We start from the raw sequence: 24,026 nt of genomic DNA, 5'->3' as shown, positions 1-24,026 counted from the left end.
CGATGAACCCCGGCGATCCACCGTCTTGCCCCGGTCGATTCGCTCGTCGTGGCACGGGCCGGGCGAAGCAATAGCAGCGCCGCTTCGCCTGTCTCCAGTCTGCGCCGGTCAAATCGACCCAGAGCGGGCCGAATGCCAGCTGCGAAGCGAGCAGACGCAGGGGAGAAAATCTATCCCCGACACGGACCGAACGTATCGCCTGCCGGGCGGGGGGATGCCACCGCGAACTACATGAGCGACCCCTAAGCAGTTGAGAAGTCCGGCAACAGGTCATCTTGGTATTTGTATCTCCTGGCCGCGACCCACTGTAAAAAAGTGTGAGAGCGAGCCCCTTGAAGTCCACCCTACTCGTATCCTACCCCCGGAGCCGCAACTCAACATGAACTGTAACTAGAACAGCACTTGGGTGGGGAGGGACTCGGCAGTAGGGGGCGTCAAGGAAAGCCCCTCTTGAGCACGCGGCTTCCCTCGCTTGCCAGGCGCCCCATTACCAAGACCGGTTTGAAGTCTCCAGCCCTGCTCAGTGTCGCAACGCCCAGTCCTCGATGCGAGTGACAGGGGAAGGGTTCATGTTAGGACGCAGCTTAAGCTTGGAGCGTTGTGGGATACAGCGGTGCGCATATCCAGCCCTTGACCTCGTCCAGCATAAGAGATTCGCCGCCGATGGCAAGATCATCAAGATTCAACAGCACCACACAGGCCGGAGGATTGGCATGCGCGAGCGCAACACCATCACTCGCCCCACTCGCCAACCCAATGCCGTGCGACCGCACGAGTCTGAGACGTGACGTTGGCATGTCTTGCAGGACGGATGTCAAGACATTGGTCCGGGTGGATGCCGCCCGCTGCCCGCCGAGTTGCACCGAATCGTTGAACGGACTCGGCTCAGCAGGCAGCACAACGCTGACACGACTGCATAATCCCATGGAACGGGACAAGCTCTGTAACCAAGCTTCGTGCGTCTCGACACCCATTGTCGGAAAGATTTCTTGTACAAAGTACGCGGCTTGGCTTCGAAATACAGTCGCCTGCAACGTAGCTCAAAGTCCACGCTTCCTCGTCTCGCCCTTGACGAGATGGACGAGGGGAACCGCCGCCCCCAATTATGGACCAGCCATGAAGGGCGACTTGAGCAGACGGAATCAGCCCACCCGGAACATCTAGTCAGATCGCAATCTCGTGACCGCGTCAACTCCGTAAAGGCGCCCCAATGTAGTTCCAGTTCCATCATCAAGATGGGCTCGCGTCGACTGGCGAGGTTGACGATTTTAGCTTTTTGGCCACCCATTCTGACGCCGACTCCTTCAAATAGTCCTGTATCAGCCGGCAGTCGCAGCTGCCATGCTCCATCAACATGTTCTTGAGGACATACGTCTCCGCCATTAGCTCCGACAGCGCCCCCGATAGCCTGCGATGCTCCTGCTCGAGATCCTCGTGTTTGGACTTGAGCTTGTCTTCCTCCTGCCGCCTCCGCGAGCGGCATTTGTCGGCGGCGATACGGTTCTTTTCGCGGACGCGTAATGCTTTCAGGCCTTCGGAGCCCGAAGCGTCGGGTTCGCTTCTGGTGCTGGTGCGGCGCCTGGATTTCGTGTTGGTCTTGGTGTCCACCCTCGATATTGTCGCGGCGTTAGCCGCCGGCTGGGTCTTCCGGGGGCGGCCACGCTTCTTGACTGTGGTCGATTTGGTCTTCGGCGAGGGAGATTCGGAGGATGGGCCGGTGTCGACGGCCATCTCTCCTTGCAGGCTGCCGTCGATGCTGCCTGGCGACGGATTGCTGAGAGACGAGCCGGCTGTTTGAGTGTAAAAGGAATCGGATACTGGCATGCCGTTCATGCCGTTGCCTCGCCCGTCCATGCACGTATCAAGCCTGCCAGCGTCAAAGTCGGCCATAGTCCCATCTATGCACTTCAAGGAGAAGTCATCCCCCTCAAACATGGCCGTAGACGGTGGAAGGCTCTCCTGCTCCTTCATTAAACCATTCTCCAACGAATATGTCCTGCCCCACTGGCCGCCAAGCTGGTTGGATGCGGTCGATTTCTCGCCACGGAAGGCTCGTACTTCGAAAGCATTGCTTGATACCATAAGCGTGGAGTTCATACCGGGCTTTTGTGCTAGGTCAAGTAGGCTCAGCTTTGGGAAACAATAAGCACATCGAGTCGGCGTCAAACGTACGACGGGGGGATAATCAGCCGGAAGACTCTTTATACACAGCGACTCGCAGTCGAATAAGGCCACATGCAGGCGGGGAAAGAACCCGAGCTGGCCAGCCGGTGACGTATGTGTCGCTGGGGACTCTTAAAGGTCGTGCTGAGTCTGCGGAGCGCTACCAACCCATTTAGACGCGATCTGGGCGGCACAGTGCAAGGTAGTCGACGAGAGCGCCTAGGACCGCTTATCCAGTACTTTAAGAGGGGGGAGGACGGAGTGTGGGAGAACCTGGTGCAAGCTCGAGACGAGATTGGCAACGATCGGAACCCGCCAACCAAAATTCTATGAAGGTTGCGGTTGACAGGTCGGCCCATACGGAAGAAGCTCCGGGGAGATGGGCACCTCGGCGCTGCGCCGCCGGCGACGCGGTGGAGCACCAACGACGATACGTTTGCTAGTGAGGGATATGGGGCAGACAACACAGGTTCGAAGCGCCACCGGACCACTTGCTCCGCCAGAGGCGAGCAGCACCATCACCAGGTACCTACGGGGTACGGAGATAGTTGACCCAATCGCCAACCCGAAAAAGAAACGAAGGAAAATTGACTTGAATGCTCTCAGTGCTTGTCTTTCAAAACCAGATGTGTGTCTTGAAGCATATTGCTTCCAGGCGAGGCCCCTCACATGCAATCTTGGGTGATGCGGGAACCCCAATATGCCAACGCCGCCCCTTTGCTGATACTGGAATATGGAAACACCGCACCGGATTGACGCGAACGTCTGAGCTCATGGGATTGGACAGCGCGCCGCGGTGAAGGTTGCTTTGCATGCCCTTCTGATACCTCTACTGATTGAGCGTCCAGAATCGTCCCTTCACAGCCACGCTGGGCCCCCACGCGCGGAAAGTTCTGTCAAGTGACCCGACCCCCTTGCGCTGTGCCGTGATGGTTCCAGGACGAGGGCAGGGACAGGCCGAGTGGCTGGCTGTTCTGGCTGAAGAGCATCTAGACTGGCGCTGCAGTGCCATCGGGAGGCTCGTGGCATGTCCTCTACGACAGACGTGATGGACCAGACTGTACAGGCTCGTTCGAGACCACAGTGCATCGACGAGGGCATGTTCTTGGGGTAACACAGGAATTGGCGAAGGTGCAGACATCCATCCGGACCTTGAGGCTGACTCTTGTCCGGGGATGCGTAGCTGCCTCCAGTCAGGATCTGACCCATTGCACTCAAAGTCCAATCAAACCCCCAAGCAAATCCCGGCCCCTACAACACTTTCTATCTGTGTCTAGAGAATCTAAGCAAATGATCTCACCTCGTTCAACTGCGCACATTAACGGCCCTTGGATATTTTGCGCTCAGAGGAGCTGGACCTCTCCCTTTCCCGTCCCCTGGAATCATTGATGGAAAAGGGGGCAGGGGGCGGGTTACGTGTAACCCCACGGGGCTTCGCAGGTCAGCACGAAATCGCTGACTTACTTCGGGCAAACTAACTTCATTCCGCAGAACATTTCATTTACCATGACCAACGACGTCGTTCTCCGCAGACGCATCGGCCTCCTCCACGGCTGCGATTCTCCTTGCACCAGACGCACGGGCGCGTGATTGAGGCGGAGGTAGTTCTGTGCCACGGGTGACCCTCTTCTCCTTGAGAGGTCTGTCAGCGCCGGTACTAGCCTGGTATGTCACGATGCTTATGATTTGAAGCGCTGTGGCTGCTGCCAGGTTGGCCATTCGTGTTCCGTCGCGGTAGCTGGGTGGTGCTGCATCACGGCTCGACACTCTAGCGACACATGCATCTTGGCTTGCCAGAGCGCAAACTGGGCCCTGCGACGCGCTGCGACACACGGCCTACACGAACAGAAAAGAAGCCGGGGTGATGCAGCTGATGTGGCAGCATACGACTGTCATGGGTTACCATGCCACTTCTTATTGAAGCCAGTGTTTGCAAGCGGAGCTGGAAAGGGACCACAGGGGACGGAGCTGCGTGTTGGGAACAGCGGACGGCTTCAGGCTCTTTGTTGCGTCCAGTCTTCGCCATCGCTGCATCTTGATCTCCGTCCTTACCCTACTAAACTTTCAACCGTGCTAGGCATAGCCGCTGCACTATGAATGATGATTGCGCCGGTGGGGGCTTCGCCACCTCGAAGCTTTGGGAAGCGTCTGGAAAACCTCCACTCCCTGATACCACATCCGTTTACTTAGCCCCTGGCTCAAGCTACTCGCGGAATGCAGGGCACTCTGTTTTCAAGGAGCGGGATGCTGGAAATAGCCTGGCGCCTGTGGCATGCTGGACGACTCTCTCGCATGATCCTGGATGGTAGGCTAGTGTTGCGTTTTCGTGCCCGCAGAGTTTGTTTGAATCTCTCTGCGCTCTCTACAAGGATGCTTGCATGAGAAAACGCCCCCGTGGCAGCCTTCGCATGTGCTAGAACGACCGTTGCTTGGCAAAGGCGCGTGATTGCATGGGGGGCGTGCTGTGCTCAGAAGTCGCCAGACCAACACACCGCGAGGCCCCAGTTCACTCGCGCCAAACGAGGGCGGGTCAAGGACATGTACCAAGTCCGCGCGCCGCTGCTGTTCGATGGCAATGCTCACCCTCAATGGCGATTGACGCTGACGTAGTTGGCGTGAGCCCTTCGGTGTGGTTGGGGGAGCCCCCCGCGGGCAGGCACGACGACATGAACGAGTATAACATGAGCGAGACAGGACCAAAGCCCCCTTTGAAGTGACCAGATAGCCGAGACACCACACTGTTCAGACAGTCTTGATCCTCGGCCGAGGGCAGCACCATCCGCAGACATCCCACGCCTGGCGTCGAGAGTGCAGTTGGTGGTCAACCCATGCCAGCAGGCCCTCCCTGCACTGCTGTCGGCCTGTTCAGGGGTGGTCTGGACTCTGGACCCAGTGTCCGCATGCTCGACCTGACGTCGAGCCGCCTGCTGTCCGCAACCGGCAGTAATAAGAGGCTTTATGCATGCTACAGGCAAACAAGGGATATTCCGTACTTGACGGGCGATCCTTTCTAGACATCCGAGGAAACAAGCTCAGGCAGGACGTTGCCTGTTCCCCAATGGAAAAAGGCCAAGGTGAGGTGTCTTGTCTCGCGGTGCGTCACTGCGGGTCTCCGTGTGGCTGGGAGCAGCGACAAAGATTGCGCCTCCAGTTCTGCGTTGTCTCCCCCACGACAGGATGGTCTCCCCCCCTTTGCCATTGGCTACCTGTCACGGAGCACCTCCGGGAGGTTCCATTGGTTGCACACCACGGAGCCGTCTCCGAGACGCCTGACTGGAGCCCCCCTTGCGACCCTTTAACCGCCCACCGCAGAAAGTGTATATCGATGTACCGGTACATGGCCACGCCCCGTAGAGCTCTGGCCCGAGGACGCTCGCTGATGATTGTGCTGGGTCGGATGCCCTGGTCGGTACAGAGCAACGAAGCCCCTTGGCAAGAAGACGGCCCGCTGTGAGACCAAACTGCATGTGGCCGTGGGCCGTGGGGACTGGAGGGTCAAAGCATCCCACACCACTTACACCCTGATTTGTTTTGCATGTCGATTCGATGCTAGACGATGTACGTTGGATTGGTCTCAAAAGCCCAATACGACGGGTTAGAGACCCAAGGTGTTTGCGTCAGCTCCCGGAAAACAATGCCCCTGGCGAGACGTGGCCACAACATGAAATAACAGAGCGTGCAGACCACAGCTTTCTGGGTATGCCCCCGGGAACCCAGCCATTGACGATGGTAGCCAGTGCATTTTACCTTCGTCGCTCCTTCGGCCGCCATCAAACCCCTTCAAATTCCCCAGGGGTCCCGGCGAGCGCCTGCGGCGTGCAATGATGTCATCGGCCCCTGGCTTTCCGCCGTGACTGGCGTCAATACGAAAGTCAGTGTCTCTGCCGGATCAGGCCCGAACTACTTGAACCGAGTACTTACAGAGTACGAACGTCAGGCACACCTGAATTCAACCGTTGATTAGCCCTTTTGCTCCTTGAGCATGGGAAATGATGGAGAAATTGCATCAATATGCCTTACCCAGAACTTGTCATGCTTGCCCACCGTGGTTCCCGGCGACCGCGTCATGCAACCCATTCGCTGTAGCACCCTGTCGCCTGTCTCTCCGCTGCACACCACCTCATAATACGCATCCACAATTCCACACAAATATGGACGATCAACGGCCAGGTCGCCACACTGCTCCTGGAGAATCCTCCAGGGGCCCGTGTTGGCTGCAGCTGTGCTGCCCAGACTGGCTGTGCAGAGGACAGACTGGTACATACGGTCCCCTGGCCACGGTCTTCCAGGATGTGTCTTTTCATCCACTGCGCAAAGATGAAGGCGCGGGGAGACGTGAATGCCGCATCGACACGGCTACAACCTATCGACGTTGAACACGAGCATGGAGCGACGATATCTCCCCCTCAGACCTGCCGCGGCGGGTAGTCGTGTGCCGGAACGGCGCTCGCCCGAGCCGTTGGAGCCCAAGAGACGCCGCGTCGGGGTCGCCGTGGCGTGCAACTCCTGTCGCCGGCGCAAGATCAGGGTACTTGATGCGGATTGCTTTGCGAAGTGCGCGAGACTGACCTCGCGTATGCAGTGTGACGGCCGTCGACCGACCTGCACGCAGTGCCACGACCAGACAACACGATGCGCGTACCGACACGAACCCTCGTCGGACTCGCCAGACGCGACGGTGGCCGAGGTCATTGAGATATTGAATGTCCTTCCAGGTGCAGAGTCGGTGCGACTATTGAGCTCGCTCAGAGGGGAACGCGACGCGTCCAAGATTCTATCAGTTGTCCGTGGTGGCCTGGGTCGTCACGAGCGCGCGTCAGACCAGCCCTCTGCCACTACCGTGATGGGTGCCCCGTTCAAGACGCTTGAACTCGAGGTGCAAAATCCCGTCGCCTATCCCACTCTGGAACCGTTCGACCCGGGGTCTTTCATGAGGGAGCCATACCGCGGCCTCACGACTGCCGCCAAAGATGATGACATGGCCCCTAGGCCGTAAGTCGACCTTGCACTGCTCCCATCGGCCAAGGTTTCAGGTTGCACAAAATACCCCAGAATAACACGAGAGCCCATGGAAGAGCATCGCCCGCCGAACAAGGACCCTCGCGAAACCCTCGATCAAGACAAAACCACCTCCCGCAGCAGCCTCCCACAGCAGACGACACAGTGTCACCCCCCCGGGCGGCTGGCACCTATACTCCAGACCTCTGCGATGCTCGTCTCCAAAACCTAGAGATTCGTCACTGGACGAATGTAGACATTGATAACAGCACTGCGGCACGATGTATATCGCTGTATCTTCAGACCGACCACCCCTTGCTGGGGCATTTTGACCCCGAACTCTTCATCTCTCACCTGACAAAGGGCGAGAATGGATATTGTTCTCCCTTACTTGTAAACGCTCTTCTTTACTGGGCCTCCGTACGTTCACTCCACCCACACTCCCTCTACTCCCGCTAATGCCACTGGGTAGCAAATGTACACCGTCATGGACCCCAGGACCAATAAGTTTGCCATGAGCTTTTGTTCAGAGGCTGAACGAATGTGGAACGAGGAGCTCGGCAATGATAACGTCGTCAACATTGCCGCGGCGCAGTTTCTCAGTCTAGGGTTTCTTGGCCATGGCCGGGACCACAAAGTCTTGCAGTACCTCGCCCACGCATTGCACATGGGGAATCGAATGGGACTGATCGACTGCGATACCGATGATACCAGCACGACGTATCCCATAGAGGGGCTTACGGTCGAGGAGTCTCGGGCTCGCCTGTATGCAGCGTGGGGTTTGTTCAACTGGATCACGCAAGTGCACCAGTAACCTCTACTCCCTTTCAGATTCGAATACTGACATTCGTACTACATGTAGGCTGATGTCGCTTTTCTACCACCAACCCGGACTCAACTGCCCGAAGAGACCGCCGAACCTACCAATCCCGGGAGGAGACCGCTCCGGCGAGCAAGCAGACCCCGACATGGCCCAAACCCTGCCGCTGCCGTCTTTCATGGGCAAGACCTTTGCACACCTGTGCCATTTCTGGCGCATCGTGCACGAGATCACCCTTGTTTACCACTCGGATCCAAGCCCCGCCTTTTTTGACGACCACACGGCGCTACGTTTCGCGGAGTATAAGTTCCGGGAGTTGTTGGCCTGGAGCAATGGTCTCCCGTCTCACCTACTTCGCGGCGAGAATAGGCCTCACCATGTGCAGATTTTACAGTGAGGAACGCCATTTGAGAGCTGAACTGAGGCAAGCTGCTGACTCGTCCAGTCTTTGGTTCCACGCAGCCGTTCTCGAGCTCTTCCGCCCGTGTGTCCAAACGAGTACCGCCGCGAAACGCCGTCTACGAACCTTTACAAGCACCGCCAGCTCGCCTGCAGCCGTGTGCAATGCCTCTGTGGAGCAGCTGAAGCGTCTGACCCTCCATTTCCGCCTCAACTATAAGTCTTCGACCTACACGATCCTCTGGCACACCGCTCTGATATACGTGGCCAACGCCCTGCTCCACGACTCCAAGGAGGAGGGTTGGTTTTCGTATTTCCTCCTCTGTGTGTACGGGTACGAGAGGCTGCGCCGCTCGTGGCGCGTGACTGAGGCCGTCGCCAAAGCCTTGCTGGCCATGTCGTTGCGCAACGGCGACATCTCGAGCCAAATGGCACGGCATATCCTGCAGGATCTCGAGAGGAAGAAGCTCAGCGAGATGCCAGAGCGCATCAGGGCGCCTTTTCCAGTGGACTTGGACCTGGCGCTGTCTGACCCAAAGTCTGCAATGGCAGAGAATCTGGCGGATAAGTTTGAGTACACTGCCATGCTTGGCGACTATACGCACGAGTTTGACAGTTCGGAGCTCAATTAGTCGCTACTGAATATATCCTTCCAAGACGTTTCGTCCCTCATTATTCGCCGTGGCAGTTCTCATTTAGATCGCTAAGATACTGCCCATAACAGGCCATGCGTAGTGAGCGACAGCAAGACACGGTCGATGTTGAATCTTCGTGTTTACGGATACATGGACGAACACTATCTGGATTCCAAAATATTTCCCACGAGATACCAGCCCAAGATTGGTGATGGAACTCGGCGCGGGTCGGCCTCGAAGCCTCAGGTTTCTCCCCTCTTCCCCGGCATTCCATCGTGCAACATGAATGTTACGTCGTGGGCCTGCAGAAGTACGAGCCATATCTCAAGCACTATACGCGTATCAGTGCTGTTCTCTCGTCTTGCTCAATAGGTTTCTTAGCAGGGGTTGAGCAGTACCCTGCTCCGAGGCTGTGTCTCGGGCAATGGCGGTAGAGTCTGGGATAGGGGCGACAAGGGCTAAGGTAGCCATGATAGCCGTGATCGCCGCAACGTTTGAGGAAAGTATAGAGAGCTGCACTTTCGAGTTGTCAAAAGGCCACGGTAGCTAATGCAACTATGCAATTTGACTTTCAGGTTGTTGTCTTGTCTCGATGTATAATGCCTTGAGTGGAGAGCAGTCTGGTGTCTGGTTCGACTGATTGCGTGTGCGATCGTTCGAGGGTACAGGTGTGTTATTCGTCCTGCTTAATTCCAATTGCTGCTTCTCTCATCCATGAATTTGCGGGCTCTCAACCTGCTGATCGAGTGCTCTGAATACTGAATATATGGCGTCGAATCTCATACTCCATATCTCATCGTGGTCTGCACGATTGACTGTCATGCAATGAAAACTGATGATGTCGCTGCCCTGAGGTACACCCCAGCAGTCATCAAACCAGCGCCGACCCTTGGAATTCTCGCTGCCAATTAGATGGTCGTTCTCGGCGTAGAAGACATCAACCTTTAGCCGTCTGCCTGCTGCGCGCAGAACTTCAGCCAGCCGCGGCACGAGGGTGTCGTAGTCACCCCAGTTGCTCCACCCCACCTTGCCGCCATGCTTCTGCATCACCAGCACAGCGTCATCTGCGATACCTCGCACTCCCTCCGCGTACATGCGCTCGACGATCGCCGGCCATATCTGGTCCTCAAATGAAGCCTCACCAGAGGCGTTCTCGCTGACATGGTGCGAGGGTGGTGAGAGCTTAGCGACGAGGCCCAGAATGAGACCAATAGAGGTGCCAACAAGCGGTCCGACGTGGTTGTTGATGAGCCTGGCCATCTTGTCTGTCTGACCAATAATTCCTGCCGGGAGAGACTGCGCAGCACGGAGGGCTGTTGAACCCGTATGCACGGGTAAGATCCAGGGGGCACCGATGGCGAGGTATGGTCTTTCAGGGTGAAGAAGCTCGGGGTGATGAAGCATCAGGTCCAAGGCGTAGATGACACCACAGCTATGGCACGCCACAGAGATATGCTTGATCCCGAGATGGTCCAGAAGCGCCGGAATAGCGTCTATTTCGAATTCAGCATCAGCCACAGCACAAACCACCGCAATGCGGGGTCTTCCGCAGAGCGATACGGCTCTTCGCCGCATTGAACGAGCTTACCTAGCCACAAGCCCATTCTGTGCTCCGCATCTGCGGCATCCGTGCCCCCGATGCCGGGTCTATCCGGGTTGATCACCCGAACTTTGTGCACTTTTGCGAGCTCATCCTTGGCGATGTGGATGAGACGCGACCCCATCAGCGACCCGAAGAAGAGGAGAACATTATCCTGCTCAGGCAAGGCTTCATTCCGGTAGCCGTAGTCGGCGTACGCAATTCTGAACGGCTTGGAGCGTCCGCGAGTCGCATCCGGCGGCAGGTCAAAGATCCTGGTGAACCGTGGGTCGTTGACGTACTCGCGGGGGGATGCCATCGTGACTTGCTGCAGTAGTTGGGTTTCGCGGCCAGAGGCTCAGTTCAGCTGTCGGCCACGGCGGAGTCGCGTCAATCCGAATCCTATCTCAGCTCGTATGTTGGCGACTTCGCCAAGGCCGCCCGTGATCAGTGAAACTTGTCCAGGACCAACACGGACCATCTCACCCCGCATTGAACAGCAGACGAAACAAGCTGTGTTAACCTTATTTCGCTGCACGGTTCAAAGCTGAAGGATACTGTAACTATATCCAGGTGGTGGCGTGCGTGTCGCCAGGTATCAGCACGCAGAAGAGTCTGGTCCGAGAGCCGTGGCGGGCTCCCTTATCTTGATGCAGCCAACGACGTGCCGTGCAGCGTGACCGCTCGCCCTCTGCGCGACGTGTCGATGGGGGTATCGGTAGTCATGTGGGCGCTTCGATCTAGGAGCGCTGCAGTGGCCCCTTTCACATCAGCCTTCGGCCATGCATGGGCCGCACACTAAACGGTGGTGCACACGCTGTTTGAGCAAGATGAGTACCCACGTGTAGTCTGTCCTGGAGCGGCAGTGCCGTCGTCAGAAACTATACAGCCCCTTCCTGCGCTAGACTTAGCCTTGGGTCTCATTGTCCGCCCAAGAAACAGCTCAATACTTGCCGCCGTATGTTCTTGATGTCCGGGTTTGTAGTGGACATGATCCGCTTCGCTGGGAGCTGTTAGATCGATCCATGTGATGGCAACATGGAGCAGCCGGCATACCTCTACTGCGTAGACCTTCTCTCGTCGGGGCGCTCTCGGCGACCTCCCACCATATGCGCATCACCCACGCTGCGGCCAGGGCATCTCTCCTGCGACAGCTCATCTCAGCCGTCACAGCCAGGCTCAGAACGCCATCATCGCCGAGCAACTCGCGGGCGAGCATGCCGCCCTTGCCGTCGGACCACTCCCACAGAACGCTGGCCTTGTCCGTGCTCCGCGTCTGGCTGACTTCGAACAGCACGTCGCCGCTCTTCTGCAAGCGATTGTCGTCTCCCCACTGGGTCCGCAGGATGTGGTAGCGTCGCCTCCCGCTGCTTCTGATGCTATGGCCGACGCGTAGTATACCCATGTGTGGCGGCGCCAAGCGCGACTGGGCCTCGGCCTGGAAGGAATAGTTGGGCAGCTCGGCGATCGTGCGGTGCGTGAGGTCGTACATGGGACGCAGGCGCGTGCGGATCGAGGGCGTGCCGGTCGAGTCGCGCAAGGAGCGGGTGACCTTTTGCATCACCACTTTGTGGTCGGTGTTGGTCACGTAGTCGATGTGGTGGGACAGCTCGTACACCGCCGGGCCATCCGGGCTGCCGGCGTGGATGAAGCGCTGAGCGATGAAGAGCGTTTCCGGTCGCGCCGTCGTGCGGGCAGCATCTTGTGATGTTGAACCGTCTTCGTAGGGTGGTGGCAATGTAGATTCATTGTCCCAGGATTCCATGATTCGAAGTTGGAGTGAGGGGGATGTTGGTCGGGATTGATGCGGGAAACGGTGGGGAACGAGGACGGGTAGCTTGTGATTTCGACAGCGGAATCGCGGGAGAAGAAGGGAACAACCTTAAAGTAGGAAGCCCATGATTAAAACCTTGGCTGGCGATGCCGTGGCATGGCAGGTGCCCGACGGCGGTGCGTGCGGTGGCGGAGCGGTGACGACGATACTAATATCCTCAGAAAACAGTATGCCGGATACAAGGTCAAGTGAAAGCCGTTGCAGGAGTACAGGGTCGTGTATGACGTTCGCCCAGGTGATATGGAGTTAGGGCTGCAAGGTGCGGGAGCGTGTCCACCATACCCCGGCCCTTGTCCGGATCAAGCTAGAAGTGCGCCTTGGAGAGCCTTCAGCTCGCGTGCTGGCTCCATCGAAATCACGGCTGTGTTGGTTACCTGACGGCTCCGTTCGCTGAATACCGAGACCGCGCCTTGGGTATTTGGAATGAACATGTTTCCGAGCATGCGAGCGCACTAACGCGTGGCCGGTCTGTGGCGAAGCGAGCCTTGCTTCCCAAATGTTTTGACTCGACCTGAACATTTGCTACGCCGCTGAAACAGACATGGAGCATTGGAACAGACCCCGGTTGCCAGCGAAGGGCCAGACTTGACGTAGTCTGGTAATAAGATACCACATGCACCGATGGCTTGAAATGCAAGCCACGAGCAGTGTTGCCATGTCTAACCTGGTACAGACAGTTTCCGTGCGCAAAACATCTCATTCAATCATCCGAGCCTTCATGAAGTCGACTACATCGAAAAACGACTTCTTGTAATTGCGGACCTGCGTCGTCTGGTTGACCGTCTGCACGCCAAATTGCGACTCGGCGTCCCCAAACTCCCAGTTGTCCGCAAAGCTCCACAGGTACGCACCCGCAACCTCGACGCCGTCTTCGCGGATCGCCTTGAGCGTCTCGGACAGGAAACTCAGGTAATATTGGCTGCGGGGCGTGTCAAAGAGCTGGTCCGACAGGGCGCGCTCCCGCTCGCTGTACACGGGGTACCCGAACTCGGTGATAGACACGGGCTTCCGCCATGTGTTGTACAGGTAGTTGAGGTAGCTCCGCAGGTAGGTCGGCGTCGTGTAGACGTACGACTGCGAGCGGTAGCCAATGTCCCAGCCGTACACGTTGACCGTGGTTTGGTTGACGCAGTACGGCCGGAGCAGTGAGCTCTCATTCCGCGCACAGTCGAGGATGCTACCCTGTTCGCCAGGCACGGGCGGCGTAATGACGGTCGCCGTGTATGGGTCGATGCCCAGGAAATCGACCTGCCCGCCAATATACTCGAGGTCCTCCTTTGACAGAGGCACATAGTCTGGGAACGTCTTCTTGAACGAGTCTGGGTAGTCTTTGCCGAGGAAGATGGGATCGCAGAAGGTGCCGAGCTGGATCGAATTAAAGTGGTTGGCGGCCTCCACGTCCGCCGCGCTGTGGGGATCACGCGGCACGCCAAAGTTGTTGTTGAACTTGAGCGCGACTTTCCCCTCGCCCTTGAGCTCCTCCTTGTAGAAGCGGTACGTGCGGGCGTGCGACCGAATTACCGAATCGACGGAGCGCGCATCGTACGAGTACAACAGCGGCTCGTTGAACGTATACCAGATGGGCACCCGGTCGGCGTAGTGCGTCATGGCAACCTTGGCGTAGTTCACAAAGGCGTCCTGGAACGTCTCGTTTTGGTACCCGCCGTTGACATAGCCGAGCTTGGTCTTATCAGCGGCGGTGGTGAGGTTGCTTCCATAGAACTGCAGCGGAGTGTCGAAGTGCAGAAGAGTGACGACTGGGACCATGCCCTTTTCCAGGATGAAGTTGATGACGTCGTCGTAATGGTCGATCCCCTCCTTGTTCACAGGCGTGCCGGGCAGCGCAAACGGCAGGATGCGTGTCCAGGCGATGCTGAAGGAGAAGTACTTAACGCCCATGGCTGCGACACGCTCAATGTCTTGTTTGTAGTAGTAGTAGAACTCGTTGGTTACGTATGACTTGGGGCGGTCGTCCCGGACCAGAATGTCCATGAGCGACGGAGACTTGCCCTCCTCCGCCGTCGCGCCTTCGATCTGCGATGCCGAGCTGGCGACGCCGAACTCGAAGCCCCTGGGGAAGGTGTAGCAGTCCGTCGGGCCAAAGTAATCGGCCGGGGGTAGCACGAGCTCCGAACTTGGGACAGGCGTCGGCGACACGGTCGTGCTGTAAACGGCCGTCTCTGTGAAGTTTGGCGGGTTGGCATGCTTCCAGAGAGCCGTCCATGCGGCCTGGCCGTACGGGTCATTCGTGTCCGTCGCCGTGGCCGTATCGTTGGGGGTCCATTTCCCCCACGTCGAATAGGACAGTGACGGAACCAACGTGACGAGAGCTTCGCGGGGCGCCGCATAGGTGGTAGTACTGGTCGGGGCGGGCACCGATGTCGCGTACCGCACAGTCTCGGTCAAAGTGAAGCTGAATGGTGTGAAGGAATACTTTGGCTTGCTCTTGTCAGGGCATTTGCACTGTGGCCGTGGCGATGGACCCTCTGCAGGTATGTATACCTGCTGGGCCGTGGCGAGAGAGGCGAGCAACAGCTGGCCTAGAAATGTGAGCCGTGCCATCTCTGTATGTATTGCCTGCGCCAAGTTGAGCGAACTGGTGACCTGGAAGAACTGCGACAAACAGCGTTGAGGACCGGCACGTCCATCTTATAGCCGGCGAAACAAGAGAAGCCGAAGATCATGTCGCAAACAACAACAAACGTTTGCCGACGCTTGACAATGGCAGAGCCGGGCAAGCTTTCATCATCGGTCCGACTCTCCACGGCCGAACTAGCTTCTGTTGCTGCGCGGGGTTGGGGAAAGAGCAACTCGTCAGGCCACACTAGTATGATGGACAGCGGGAGATCACCAGAGCCATTGACCATTAGCCGGCTTGGATGATTCGTATACTAGGGGCAGGGAGGCAAGAGTGCCGACAAGAATGGCGTGTCAAAGTAAACCCGATTAATTTTAAGCATGACTATATCGTTGCCTCTTCAGCGATCTAGGAGCACGATGAGGTTGGCGAACTCAAGCCGCACAGTACTTCGGGTGCGCCGTTGCTGATTCTAACCGCCTGAAGCCGAGGAAAACGAAACCACATGCATCAAATGGGCACCGGTGGTGGGCCGTTCACTCACCTCGTGGAATCGTGGCGTTTCCAAGAAATCACCAAATCACTTCTTAATCGGCCCGGGAGAACTGCTTCACGGGAAGCGAGTGCGGCACATGTGCTCCAGCATCGGCCGCGATCCTTTGGCGAACCCCCATCACGCCAGCCCGGCCGGTAGAGGCCATGGGCCATTTCTCCGGATGACGGCGCCCACGAATCCACGATGCCGGCTGGCATGTTTCGCCCCGCACCCGGGGAAACCGAGCGGAGAAATAGCGCCTCTACCCCAGCTTTTGGCTTCAACCTGGATGCTGGGCCCGGGGTCGCTACCCACTTGGCGGCAGTGGTGGTGCTGGCTGATTAGGATGCTCGCTTGGGAAGCGTTGACGCGGTTCGACTCGAAGTTGCTGCGGAGAACGAGTCGTGGGGCCGATAATCGCCATCTTGCCTCGTCCCGCGACTGGCAGCGCTGCTGCTGCTTCCACCATGTTTACCTTCGCGGCATCTTGTTGTTCTTCAACGTTCATGCGCTGGAATATATTCAACAACCCAGGCACTTGTGCTATTGATGAATCCAAAGAGCGCGTCTATAAAACTAATGCTGTAAACCTTCCTGTCGCTGATGATGTGATCTCGGTCCCGCGGAGTCCCGTTGCAGCGAGTCCCTGCAACATAGAATGCTTCGTTCAACCGCCCGCATGACTTCTCTATCCACCACCAACTGCCGACGTTCCAGAGAGCGCCACCAGACGGGTGAAAGGCACGAGGTAAGAGGGAGCTCGCGTTGTTGAAGCTGCCCTGAACGTGGCTCTCATGTGGTACGCATTGCATAGGCCTTGTCGTCGCTCGGTCCGTGTTGCAAGTCACGATGGCTACATGTTTCAATCGTAGGCTCCTATTCGACAGATCACTGGCATGGCATCATTGACACAGAGAATGAGTGTGGTATCGTATGATTCATGTTTGCATCCGTAAATCTGTCAAAGGTTTTCAAGTGGCTTCCTTGCCGAGGGGGACCAAGACCAGCCATAGCGTATTTGGCGCCAGGCTCAGCGCCGCATCAGCCCTCACATCCAGGGCCGCAATGTGCCCTTCCAGAGCCTTGAGCTGACTCTCTGCGTCATCTCTTTTGGCGGCTCTCGCCATTCCCAGCAGGGCGTCAAGCGAGACGTTAAGATATTGCGCAAGGCCGGTGGTCTCGACCAGCTGGGCCTGCAGCCCTCGCGCATGCAGCCACTTCTTGTTGGCGACCATGGCGTAGGCCGTGGCGCGCTCAAACGGCGTCTGCGGGCGCTTAGTTATGGCCCCTATGGCGGAGCCTGGCAGCGAAATGGCGGTGCCGGCAGCACTCAGGGCCGTAGCCACAGGGATGGAGATGAGGCCGCCGATGGCACCGAAGGCGGCGCCGATGATGTTGCCGCGCTTGGCGTTGCCGGCGATGTCCTTGCCGACGGAGCGGACGTGTGTGGCGACGCCCTTGCCGAAACTCTTGGGCGCCTCGCTCATGTGCTTGGCCATGTCGCCGGCGTGGCTGATGGCGCGATCCGAGACCTTGGCCGTGAGGAAGGCCGACATGGTTTCGAGAAAGGAGCGCCAGGTGCCCTCGGTGACGCCATGGGAGAGGAGGATGGGTGCGTAGGCGGCGACGAACGGTGAGGCCGGGTCGGGAACCGCCTGGGGGAGAGCGATAGGGCGGCGGTCTGCCTGTGAAGAAGATCCGGCGGCGGCGGACGAGGAAGAGGAGCCGGCGCCATAAGCTGCACTGGGAGGGGCCTCGTACGGCGGCAGCTCAGCGTTGGACGGGAAACTAAAGGGGTTGGCGACGGTCGGGACGCCGTTGCCGGAGGGAGCGGGTGAGAGGGCGGGCGGCGCAATCTCTTGATATGCCGGAGCCGGGTCTGCCGGGACGGGAGCGGGAGCGGCGCGGGAGCCCGCCGCCGCCGCCCCGGCGCCGCCATGGGCGCGGGCCTCGGCCGCCTTGCCGGAGAGGACGCCCTCGTCGCGCGGCGGAAGCTTCTCGTCGGCCATGGGTGCAGTCTGCTGTACGGCTGGATGAAACGACAATGCAAAGCAAAGCGAAATTCCCTTCCTCCGGTGGGTTGTTTGATGCTTAATTATAATCGTGTCGACCGGGCGGCGATGACGCTTTTGCGAGAGCTGAGCCGCCGCGTCAGACGGATAAGCGGCAGTGGTCGCGCGAGCCGCACGGGCTAAACCCCACCTGGCCGCGGGACCGATAGCGAGCCCTGCTTATGGGGTTACCGATTCGAGGTGCGCCTGGCGGACTGCCCGTGGAGGCTGTGAGGCTGTGCACCGGCTTGCCTGCGTGCGCCATGTTGGGTGATGACGAGCGTGTCAGGAAACTTCACGTCTGGTGCTCTTGCGTGGCCAGGTGTCGCGAGATTGTCTTATGATGGCAGTGGCAGAGGGAAAGGGGGGGTATTCCAATGACCTTCTTGATTGCCAGGAGTCCCAGGACGTGATGTCGGCGGCCCCCGAAGCACGGTGCTGCACCCAAAGCGTCGGGAACTGCGTTCCAGATGGGAAGTTCACGGTGATGACTTTGACCAGCGTAAATTGCAGGAGAGATGCCTTGCTGCGCAACGCCCTCTGCCAAGAGCGTGAATCGAACAGTCGCTCGCAAGGTCATCCACGAGCTGGACGTCACGTCGCACCAGACTCGAACCATAAAAGCCGCTGAACTCGACAATCACTTTTGCTTTTTTCCTATGCCCGTGTGCCGCATCACAACATCATAACGCCCCGGCAGCTGATCACGACGCGACATGGGCCGCCTGCGATACGGCGTCGCCACGACGCTCGACGGCTTCATCGCCTCCCCCGACGGCTCGGCCGCCTGGATCGTCGAGGACGCAAGCATCGACTTCGACGCCCTCTTCGCTGAGCACGCCGCCTTCGTCATGGGCCGCAAGACGTACGAGGTGATGCTCTCATTCGGCGGGCCGGAGAACAAACTCGCCGGCCGGCCCAAGGAGAGCGTCGTGGTCGTCAGCGACGAGATGAAGCAGGCCGACTACCCGCACATCACCGTCGTGCCGGGCGCGAGCTGCCTCGACGCCGTGCGCGCACTCAAAGCCTCCGTCGAGGGGGATGTCTGGCTCATGGGCGGCGGGATGCTGGCCGGGCCGTGTCTCGAGGCTGGGCTGATGGACACGGTAGAGGCGGCCATCATGCCCGTCGTGCTGGGCGACGGCATCAAGATGCTGGCGACGGTGAGGGGCAGCAGCGGGGCTTACAGGCTACAGCTTCAGCACCTGGAGCGCCTGGAGCACAGCGGCATCATTCTCACAAAGTACGCCGTCGTCACCGGTCCGGTGAAGGAAACTGGAGGTGACTGATCGACATGCATTGACCTCCGCCATGCTTCGAGAGACTCCGTCAGCTGGCTCAGTTGTTCTCTCACGCATGGCATGACTTCATGGTCAGGTCCTTGCCATTCCATCCAAGTCATCATCGCCGTCATCGAGATTTTGCTGGAACTGGTGTCTTGATACCCAGTGTTCCGCCCGGGGGCACGCGCTCGGCGGGGCGACGTCTCAGCGAGTCGGACAGCGTCCCGCCGAGGGCCCTGGAGATTGGCGTCAGGGTATTTGGTGTAACGATGTCATAGGGGGTCGCGTCGCGTCGCGTCACACAGTAACCAGTTGGGGCGTCACCACAGGTGTATTAAGAGGAAAAATCCTCGACTTCATTCTGTAGCCATCCTTAGCGACCAATTCGCTTTGGAAAATATCCCCAGAGATTTCCTTGCCGATTCTAATCCCCCCTCGCAAAACACAGCCGGCAATGCCTCCCAAGACAGCCAAGGCCGCACCCAAGGCCGCACCCAAGGCCGCACCCAAGGCGGCCTCCAAGAAGCGCGCGCTCGCCGACACCGATGCCAACGCCGCACCCTCGGCACCCGCACCCAAGAAGAGCAAGGCGTCCTCCTCTTCCAAGGACTCCTCCAAGGAGCAGCCGCCCGCCGACAAGGGCAAGGGCAAGTCCATCACGCCGCAGCGCATCTCGCTCGGCCCCAATGCCGAGCTCGTCCCCCCGCGCATCATGCCCGCCGAGGCGGCCCCCAGCCTGCACAAGATGCTGATCCCGCCGTTCTGGATCATGGCCATCGACGCGACGCCCGACCGCGACGCGACGCTCGGCAACCGCGAGTGGTGGGCCGCCCACGACCTGTGGCTCCAGGCCAACAAGAAGGCCCTCAAGATGAAGGTGGCCGCGTGGAAGCGCCGCGAGGTCGAGCTCGCCAAGCCCTGGGAGCCCAAGCCGGACGAGGGCAACGACGACTGGGACTTTGTCTGCCTGCATGCCCACAGGGGGTCTCATGAGGAGGATTCGGAGTCGGAGGACGAGTATGGCGACGAAGAGAGCCAGGATGGGGATACGCAAGCCAAAGACAACAGCGCGAAGGATAAAGACCATGGCGCCAAGGACAAAGGCCAAGAACACGATGAACATAATCACGGTCCTGTTGGCAAGCTTGCCTCGCTTCACCCCGACCACGTCCCCGTCGCCACCATGCGAGGCAGGGATCGCGCAGACTGGTGGCTCCTCGAGACGCTCAAGCGCGACCCCGACGAGTTCAGCATGCACGTCTACAATGACTTTGCCTACTACGGCGCCATGGAGGTTCTCGAGAAAATTGTTGGTTCCCATTTCCCAGAGTCCTCCCTGTTCCCTTTCGTTGCCATGCAACTGCTGATGCTAGAGAGTTTGTCCACTTCACCTCCGTCTGCAAGCCCAAGTCACACTACCTCGACATCTGGTGCGAGATCGAGGGCATGGCCCTGTACCTCCACCGCGGCGGCGGCGACTTCATGAGTGAGTTGCCCCCACCATCCCCGAGACGCTCGTGAGGAGGCAAGGCGCTGACCATCAAGCAGTGTGCGACGACCCGACCGTGGCTCCGAGCTCATCAGCCTCGTCGGCTACATGACCTTGGCGGCGCTGCAGGAGCTCGAGAGGCGTGAGGTCCTAGCCGGCAACAGCATCCCCAACATCGGCTACATCCTCTCGCTGCTAATCAGCGTGGGCTGGGTACGCGGCGAGATCGCTGGCGACGACTTCATGGACCACGTCTCGTGGGTGTACCGCGTCATGGCCATGGCCGAAGCCGCGGGTATCACCATCGGCGGCGCGTCCGGCTACGTGCACACCGCCGAGGAGGTCGGCGAGCGAGAGGCCGAGGGCACGACGGCCGAGCTCGTCAAGAAGTGGGAGAAGGTTATCTTCGCCAACAAGGTGAGTCTCCATTGTCACAAACGGATGCTCGACTGTCGCTAACGATGCTTGTCATAGGTCCGATCATACAAAACCAAGCACGGCGGGCGACTCGGCCCCTGGGCCCCTGCTGAAATCGGAGGTGACTACTACGACGTCACCAAGATGAAGCCCGCCGAAAGGAAGCAGCACTCGTACGGGGATCATGATCCGTTCAAGCTGCGATGAGTTTCAGGCGGTGCTGCATGAGATGCTGGTCCGGACATGCTGTTCGCCGATTTGTGTTGTTGAGTGTACAATAATAATGGGATCGAGGCAGACACGGACCTCAATTCCACCGACCTGCCTTGTGTAGTGTTTGTTCTCACAATGTGTTATTCAATGATATCATGGAAGCTATAACAGAAGACTGCCACTTTCAAAAAGGCTGGGTTTCGTGACAGGCGTTCCCGGCTGCAAACGGTCACTATATCAGACGGGAGGTTCCGCTGGTGCCATTTGACACCAGCAAAACGTCATGGTAACGATGCGGCCACGCTTCCTTTCCCCTCACGGCCAGATCGCCGAATCCTTTACCCAGCGGGTATTGTGCTGTGCCCCTGTCGAGCATCAACGCCCATGGCACTGATTGATAAGCCCTCGCGCCTCGGAACCCTCGCAAGTCCGCGCCGAGCAAACCACCGAGCTGCATTAATCAGCGCTTCGATGTCGCGATACGACGCAAGCGAAGTCAACAACAGGAATGTACACCTGGAAAGACTTGTTACGGCATGAAGAAATGAATTGAGTGATCAACTTGGGAGAGAGCTTAAAAAGAAGTGATTGATCCTCGCAAACGAATTGATGTTATTGAGTCCAGAGGCACAATTGCGTACCGATCGATACTGCGCTGCTGCGACGCCCGACCACACCACTTTCACAACAACTTTAATCGCATCAGAATAAGATGTCGCAGCCTGTTGCCTTCATCATCGGCGGTGGTCCGCGTATTGGGCACGCCGTCGCCGGTGCGCTCGTCAAGCAAGGCTACCGCGTCGCCCTCGGCCGGCGCAACATCGCCGCATCAGCTGGTCTGGCGGGCGTGACGCCTGTGGCCGTCGACGTGTCCAGCCCGCCGTCCGTTGAGACTGCGTTCTCCGAGGTTGAGGCCAAGCTAGGCGTCCCACGTGTCGTAGTATACAACGGTCAGTCCCGCATCTATCCCGTATCATCATCATCGATGCGATGCCTTTCAAAGACTGCTCATAGCTGACGGAGATGTAACCACAGCGGCGGCCCTCACGTTTCCGCCCGAGCAGGGCGACCCATTCAGCGTGGAGCCCGACGCATTCGCGCGCGACACGGCCGTCAACGTGACGAGCGCGTACGCGGCGCTGTTCCACGCCACGCGCGCGTGGAAGAAGCAGCGCGAAGCCGGCGTCAGTGGTGCGGGGGGCGTCTTCATCGCGACGGGCAACGTCACGCCGTTCTACCCCAACCCGTTTGCGACGACGCTGGGTGCGGGCAAGGCGGCGCTCGTGCACCTCGTCCAGCTTGCGGCTCAAGAGTACAAGGATGCGGGCGACCGGTGAGTGCATATTCGACGAGCAGCCGTGTTGGTATGAGTGGAGTCTGGTATATGGGACTGACTGGTTGTGCTTCAGGTTCTACTTTGCGTCGCAGGTGACGGAGGAGGGTAATCCTGTTCGATACGAGGGCGTCGAGGCGGAGGCACATGGGCAGGTGTACGCCGAGCTCATCAAGGGCGAGGTCGGCAAGGGGGATTGGGATGTGAGATTTGCGGTCGGCAAGGATGGCAGTGTTTCGTACCAGAAGAGCTGAGTTCAGGCTTCAGCGTTTTACCGGACCAGTTTACTTCCTTTGCAATATGGCTTTGTGAGGTGTTGACCTCGCGCCTGTGCAAGCTTGTGCGAAGTCTTGTCTCTGGACAAATGGTCTATGCTTCCTTGATGCGGATCGTCCACCTCTATGTCTTCTAGCCTTGCAATTCATGCGTTGACGCAGCTCTATCAGCTTCCATCCAGGTGGCTGGCCGCATACTTTTCCATAATGTCAAAGGAAATATTGCTGCCTCCACACACGACAATCACCACGACGCTCTCCTTCGTCAGTCCCGGCACGAGCTTCTGCAGCATTCCGTTGTAGCACACTGCCGGACACACGCCGCACGCCAGCTCCACGAGTATGTGCTCCTCGTCAGCGAAGCGGCGGCACGCGCGGATTGCCTCCGCGTCAGAAAGGACCGCCGTCGATACCGTCTCGCGCCGCGCGTAGTCGAATGCCTTTTCGCAGACTCGCCGCGCGCCCAGGCTTGTCGCCAGGCTTGTGATGGTTGGTAGTGTGACGAGCTCGCCCGCTGCGAGGGAGTGTGTCAGGGCGTCTGCGCCTATTGTCTCGACGGCGACGACGCGCGTTGCGCTCATCCCCGTCTCGTCGAGGCCCTGCATGATGCCGCAGAAAAGGCCTCCTCCGCCGACGCTGCACACGACGGCATCGATCTTGTCAATCACTGCCTCGCCATTTGCGGTCGAGTGTCTGTCTCCGTTAAGCCCGTTTCCATTCAGACCGTTGCCATTGTGTGGCGGGGTGCTTGCTATCGCGATGGGATAATGTCTCGTCACACCGCGAATCTGGCGCGCCAGCTCCCGCGAAATGTGTGCATGGCCGTCCCAAATCTCAGGCGCGTCAAACGGCGGGACATACACGGCCGCCTCGCCCTTGCGCCGGGCCTCCTCCATGACTGTCTCGGTGAGATACGCGTTGGCCTCCTGCCACGAGGCGCCGCGCTGGATCACGTCCTCGGCGCCGGCCTGGCGCAGCTTGGCAATCATGAAGGGCGTCGTGGACATGGGCACGACGACGGTGGCGCGGCAGCCCAGTGTGACGGCCGCGTGGACGCACGCGAGCCCCGCGTTGCCGGCCGAGGAGCTGTAAAAGTGCGCGACGAGCGCCGGATCGCCTGCCGCGGCGCGCGCGGCGGCCAGCCGCTCGACGATGAAGTTGCCGATGCCCCGTGACTTGAACGACCCGGATGGCTGGAGGTTCTCGAGCTTGAGGAGGACATTGCTGGGGAGGTGGTGCCTGCGTTAGCAACGAGAGCGAAAGCGAAGTCGTCCTGCTAAACTCACCAGCCAACCAGTTCGGATAGCGAGGCCGACTTTATGAGCGGTGTCTCGATCCAGGGGATCTTGCCTGCGCCGTTGCTCATGATGCACAGTGAATAACGAGTGGGATGATGCAATGGCTCTTCAGTGGAAATGCGGCCG

General features: G+C 58.8%; 10 protein-coding genes across 10 annotated transcripts; 4 read left to right on the top strand and 6 right to left on the bottom strand.

Annotated features, from left to right (window-relative positions):
- Window positions 1–1,230: 1,230 nt before the first annotated feature.
- PLICBS_006351 (uncharacterized protein) lies at window positions 1,231–2,097 on the bottom strand (the record flags this gene model as incomplete). Its single annotated transcript, XM_018320133.2, has 1 exon — window positions 1,231–2,097. The coding sequence occupies one exon, from the start codon at window positions 2,095–2,097 to the stop codon at window positions 1,231–1,233; it is 867 nt and encodes a 288-aa protein (XP_018182607.2).
- A 4,909-nt stretch (window positions 2,098–7,006) lies between these two features.
- PLICBS_006350 (uncharacterized protein) lies at window positions 7,007–9,012 on the top strand (the record flags this gene model as incomplete). The annotated part of the gene is made up of 5 exons (XM_018320132.2): window positions 7,007–7,155; window positions 7,431–7,581; window positions 7,634–7,926; window positions 8,024–8,374; window positions 8,427–9,012. 5 exons carry the CDS (start codon window positions 7,007–7,009, stop codon window positions 9,010–9,012), a joined length of 1,530 nt encoding a protein of 509 aa, XP_018182606.2.
- A 711-nt stretch (window positions 9,013–9,723) lies between these two features.
- PLICBS_006349 (uncharacterized protein) lies at window positions 9,724–10,913 on the bottom strand (the record flags this gene model as incomplete). Its single annotated transcript, XM_018320131.2, has 2 exons — window positions 9,724–10,508; window positions 10,604–10,913. 2 exons carry the CDS (start codon window positions 10,911–10,913, stop codon window positions 9,724–9,726), a joined length of 1,095 nt encoding a protein of 364 aa, XP_018182605.2.
- Window positions 10,914–11,537: 624 nt separating this feature from the next.
- Window positions 11,538–12,359, bottom strand: PLICBS_006348 (uncharacterized protein; the record flags this gene model as incomplete). Its single annotated transcript, XM_065600926.1, has 1 exon — window positions 11,538–12,359. One exon carries the CDS (start codon window positions 12,357–12,359, stop codon window positions 11,538–11,540), a length of 822 nt encoding a protein of 273 aa, XP_065456998.1.
- A 765-nt stretch (window positions 12,360–13,124) lies between these two features.
- PLICBS_006347 (uncharacterized protein) lies at window positions 13,125–14,990 on the bottom strand (the record flags this gene model as incomplete). The annotated part of the gene is made up of 1 exon (XM_018320129.2): window positions 13,125–14,990. The coding sequence occupies one exon, from the start codon at window positions 14,988–14,990 to the stop codon at window positions 13,125–13,127; it is 1,866 nt and encodes a 621-aa protein (XP_018182603.1).
- A 1,522-nt stretch (window positions 14,991–16,512) lies between these two features.
- PLICBS_006346 (uncharacterized protein) lies at window positions 16,513–17,550 on the bottom strand (the record flags this gene model as incomplete). Its single annotated transcript, XM_018320128.1, has 1 exon — window positions 16,513–17,550. One exon carries the CDS (start codon window positions 17,548–17,550, stop codon window positions 16,513–16,515), a length of 1,038 nt encoding a protein of 345 aa, XP_018182602.1.
- A 758-nt stretch (window positions 17,551–18,308) lies between these two features.
- Window positions 18,309–18,881, top strand: PLICBS_006345 (uncharacterized protein; the record flags this gene model as incomplete). The annotated part of the gene is made up of 1 exon (XM_018320127.1): window positions 18,309–18,881. The coding sequence occupies one exon, from the start codon at window positions 18,309–18,311 to the stop codon at window positions 18,879–18,881; it is 573 nt and encodes a 190-aa protein (XP_018182601.1).
- A 448-nt stretch (window positions 18,882–19,329) lies between these two features.
- Window positions 19,330–20,988, top strand: PLICBS_006344 (uncharacterized protein; the record flags this gene model as incomplete). Its single annotated transcript, XM_065600925.1, has 4 exons — window positions 19,330–20,188; window positions 20,251–20,365; window positions 20,424–20,781; window positions 20,839–20,988. The coding sequence occupies 4 exons, from the start codon at window positions 19,330–19,332 to the stop codon at window positions 20,986–20,988; spliced, it is 1,482 nt and encodes a 493-aa protein (XP_065456997.1).
- A 718-nt stretch (window positions 20,989–21,706) lies between these two features.
- On the top strand, window positions 21,707–22,581 carry PLICBS_006343 (uncharacterized protein; the record flags this gene model as incomplete). The annotated part of the gene is made up of 3 exons (XM_018320125.2): window positions 21,707–21,944; window positions 22,030–22,327; window positions 22,404–22,581. The coding sequence occupies 3 exons, from the start codon at window positions 21,707–21,709 to the stop codon at window positions 22,579–22,581; spliced, it is 714 nt and encodes a 237-aa protein (XP_018182599.2).
- Window positions 22,582–22,769: 188 nt separating this feature from the next.
- PLICBS_006342 (uncharacterized protein) lies at window positions 22,770–23,968 on the bottom strand (the record flags this gene model as incomplete). The annotated part of the gene is made up of 2 exons (XM_018320124.2): window positions 22,770–23,826; window positions 23,889–23,968. The coding sequence occupies 2 exons, from the start codon at window positions 23,966–23,968 to the stop codon at window positions 22,770–22,772; spliced, it is 1,137 nt and encodes a 378-aa protein (XP_018182598.2).
- Window positions 23,969–24,026: the final 58 nt, after the last annotated feature.

This window comes from Purpureocillium lilacinum (genome assembly GCF_023168085.1).
Source record: "Purpureocillium lilacinum CBS 284.36 DNA, scaffold_4, whole genome shotgun sequence".
In the NCBI taxonomy this organism is placed as follows: domain Eukaryota; kingdom Fungi; phylum Ascomycota; class Sordariomycetes; order Hypocreales; family Ophiocordycipitaceae; genus Purpureocillium; species Purpureocillium lilacinum.
Note: the sequence above shows the minus strand (reverse complement) of the source record. Positions and strands in the feature narration are given on the sequence as shown.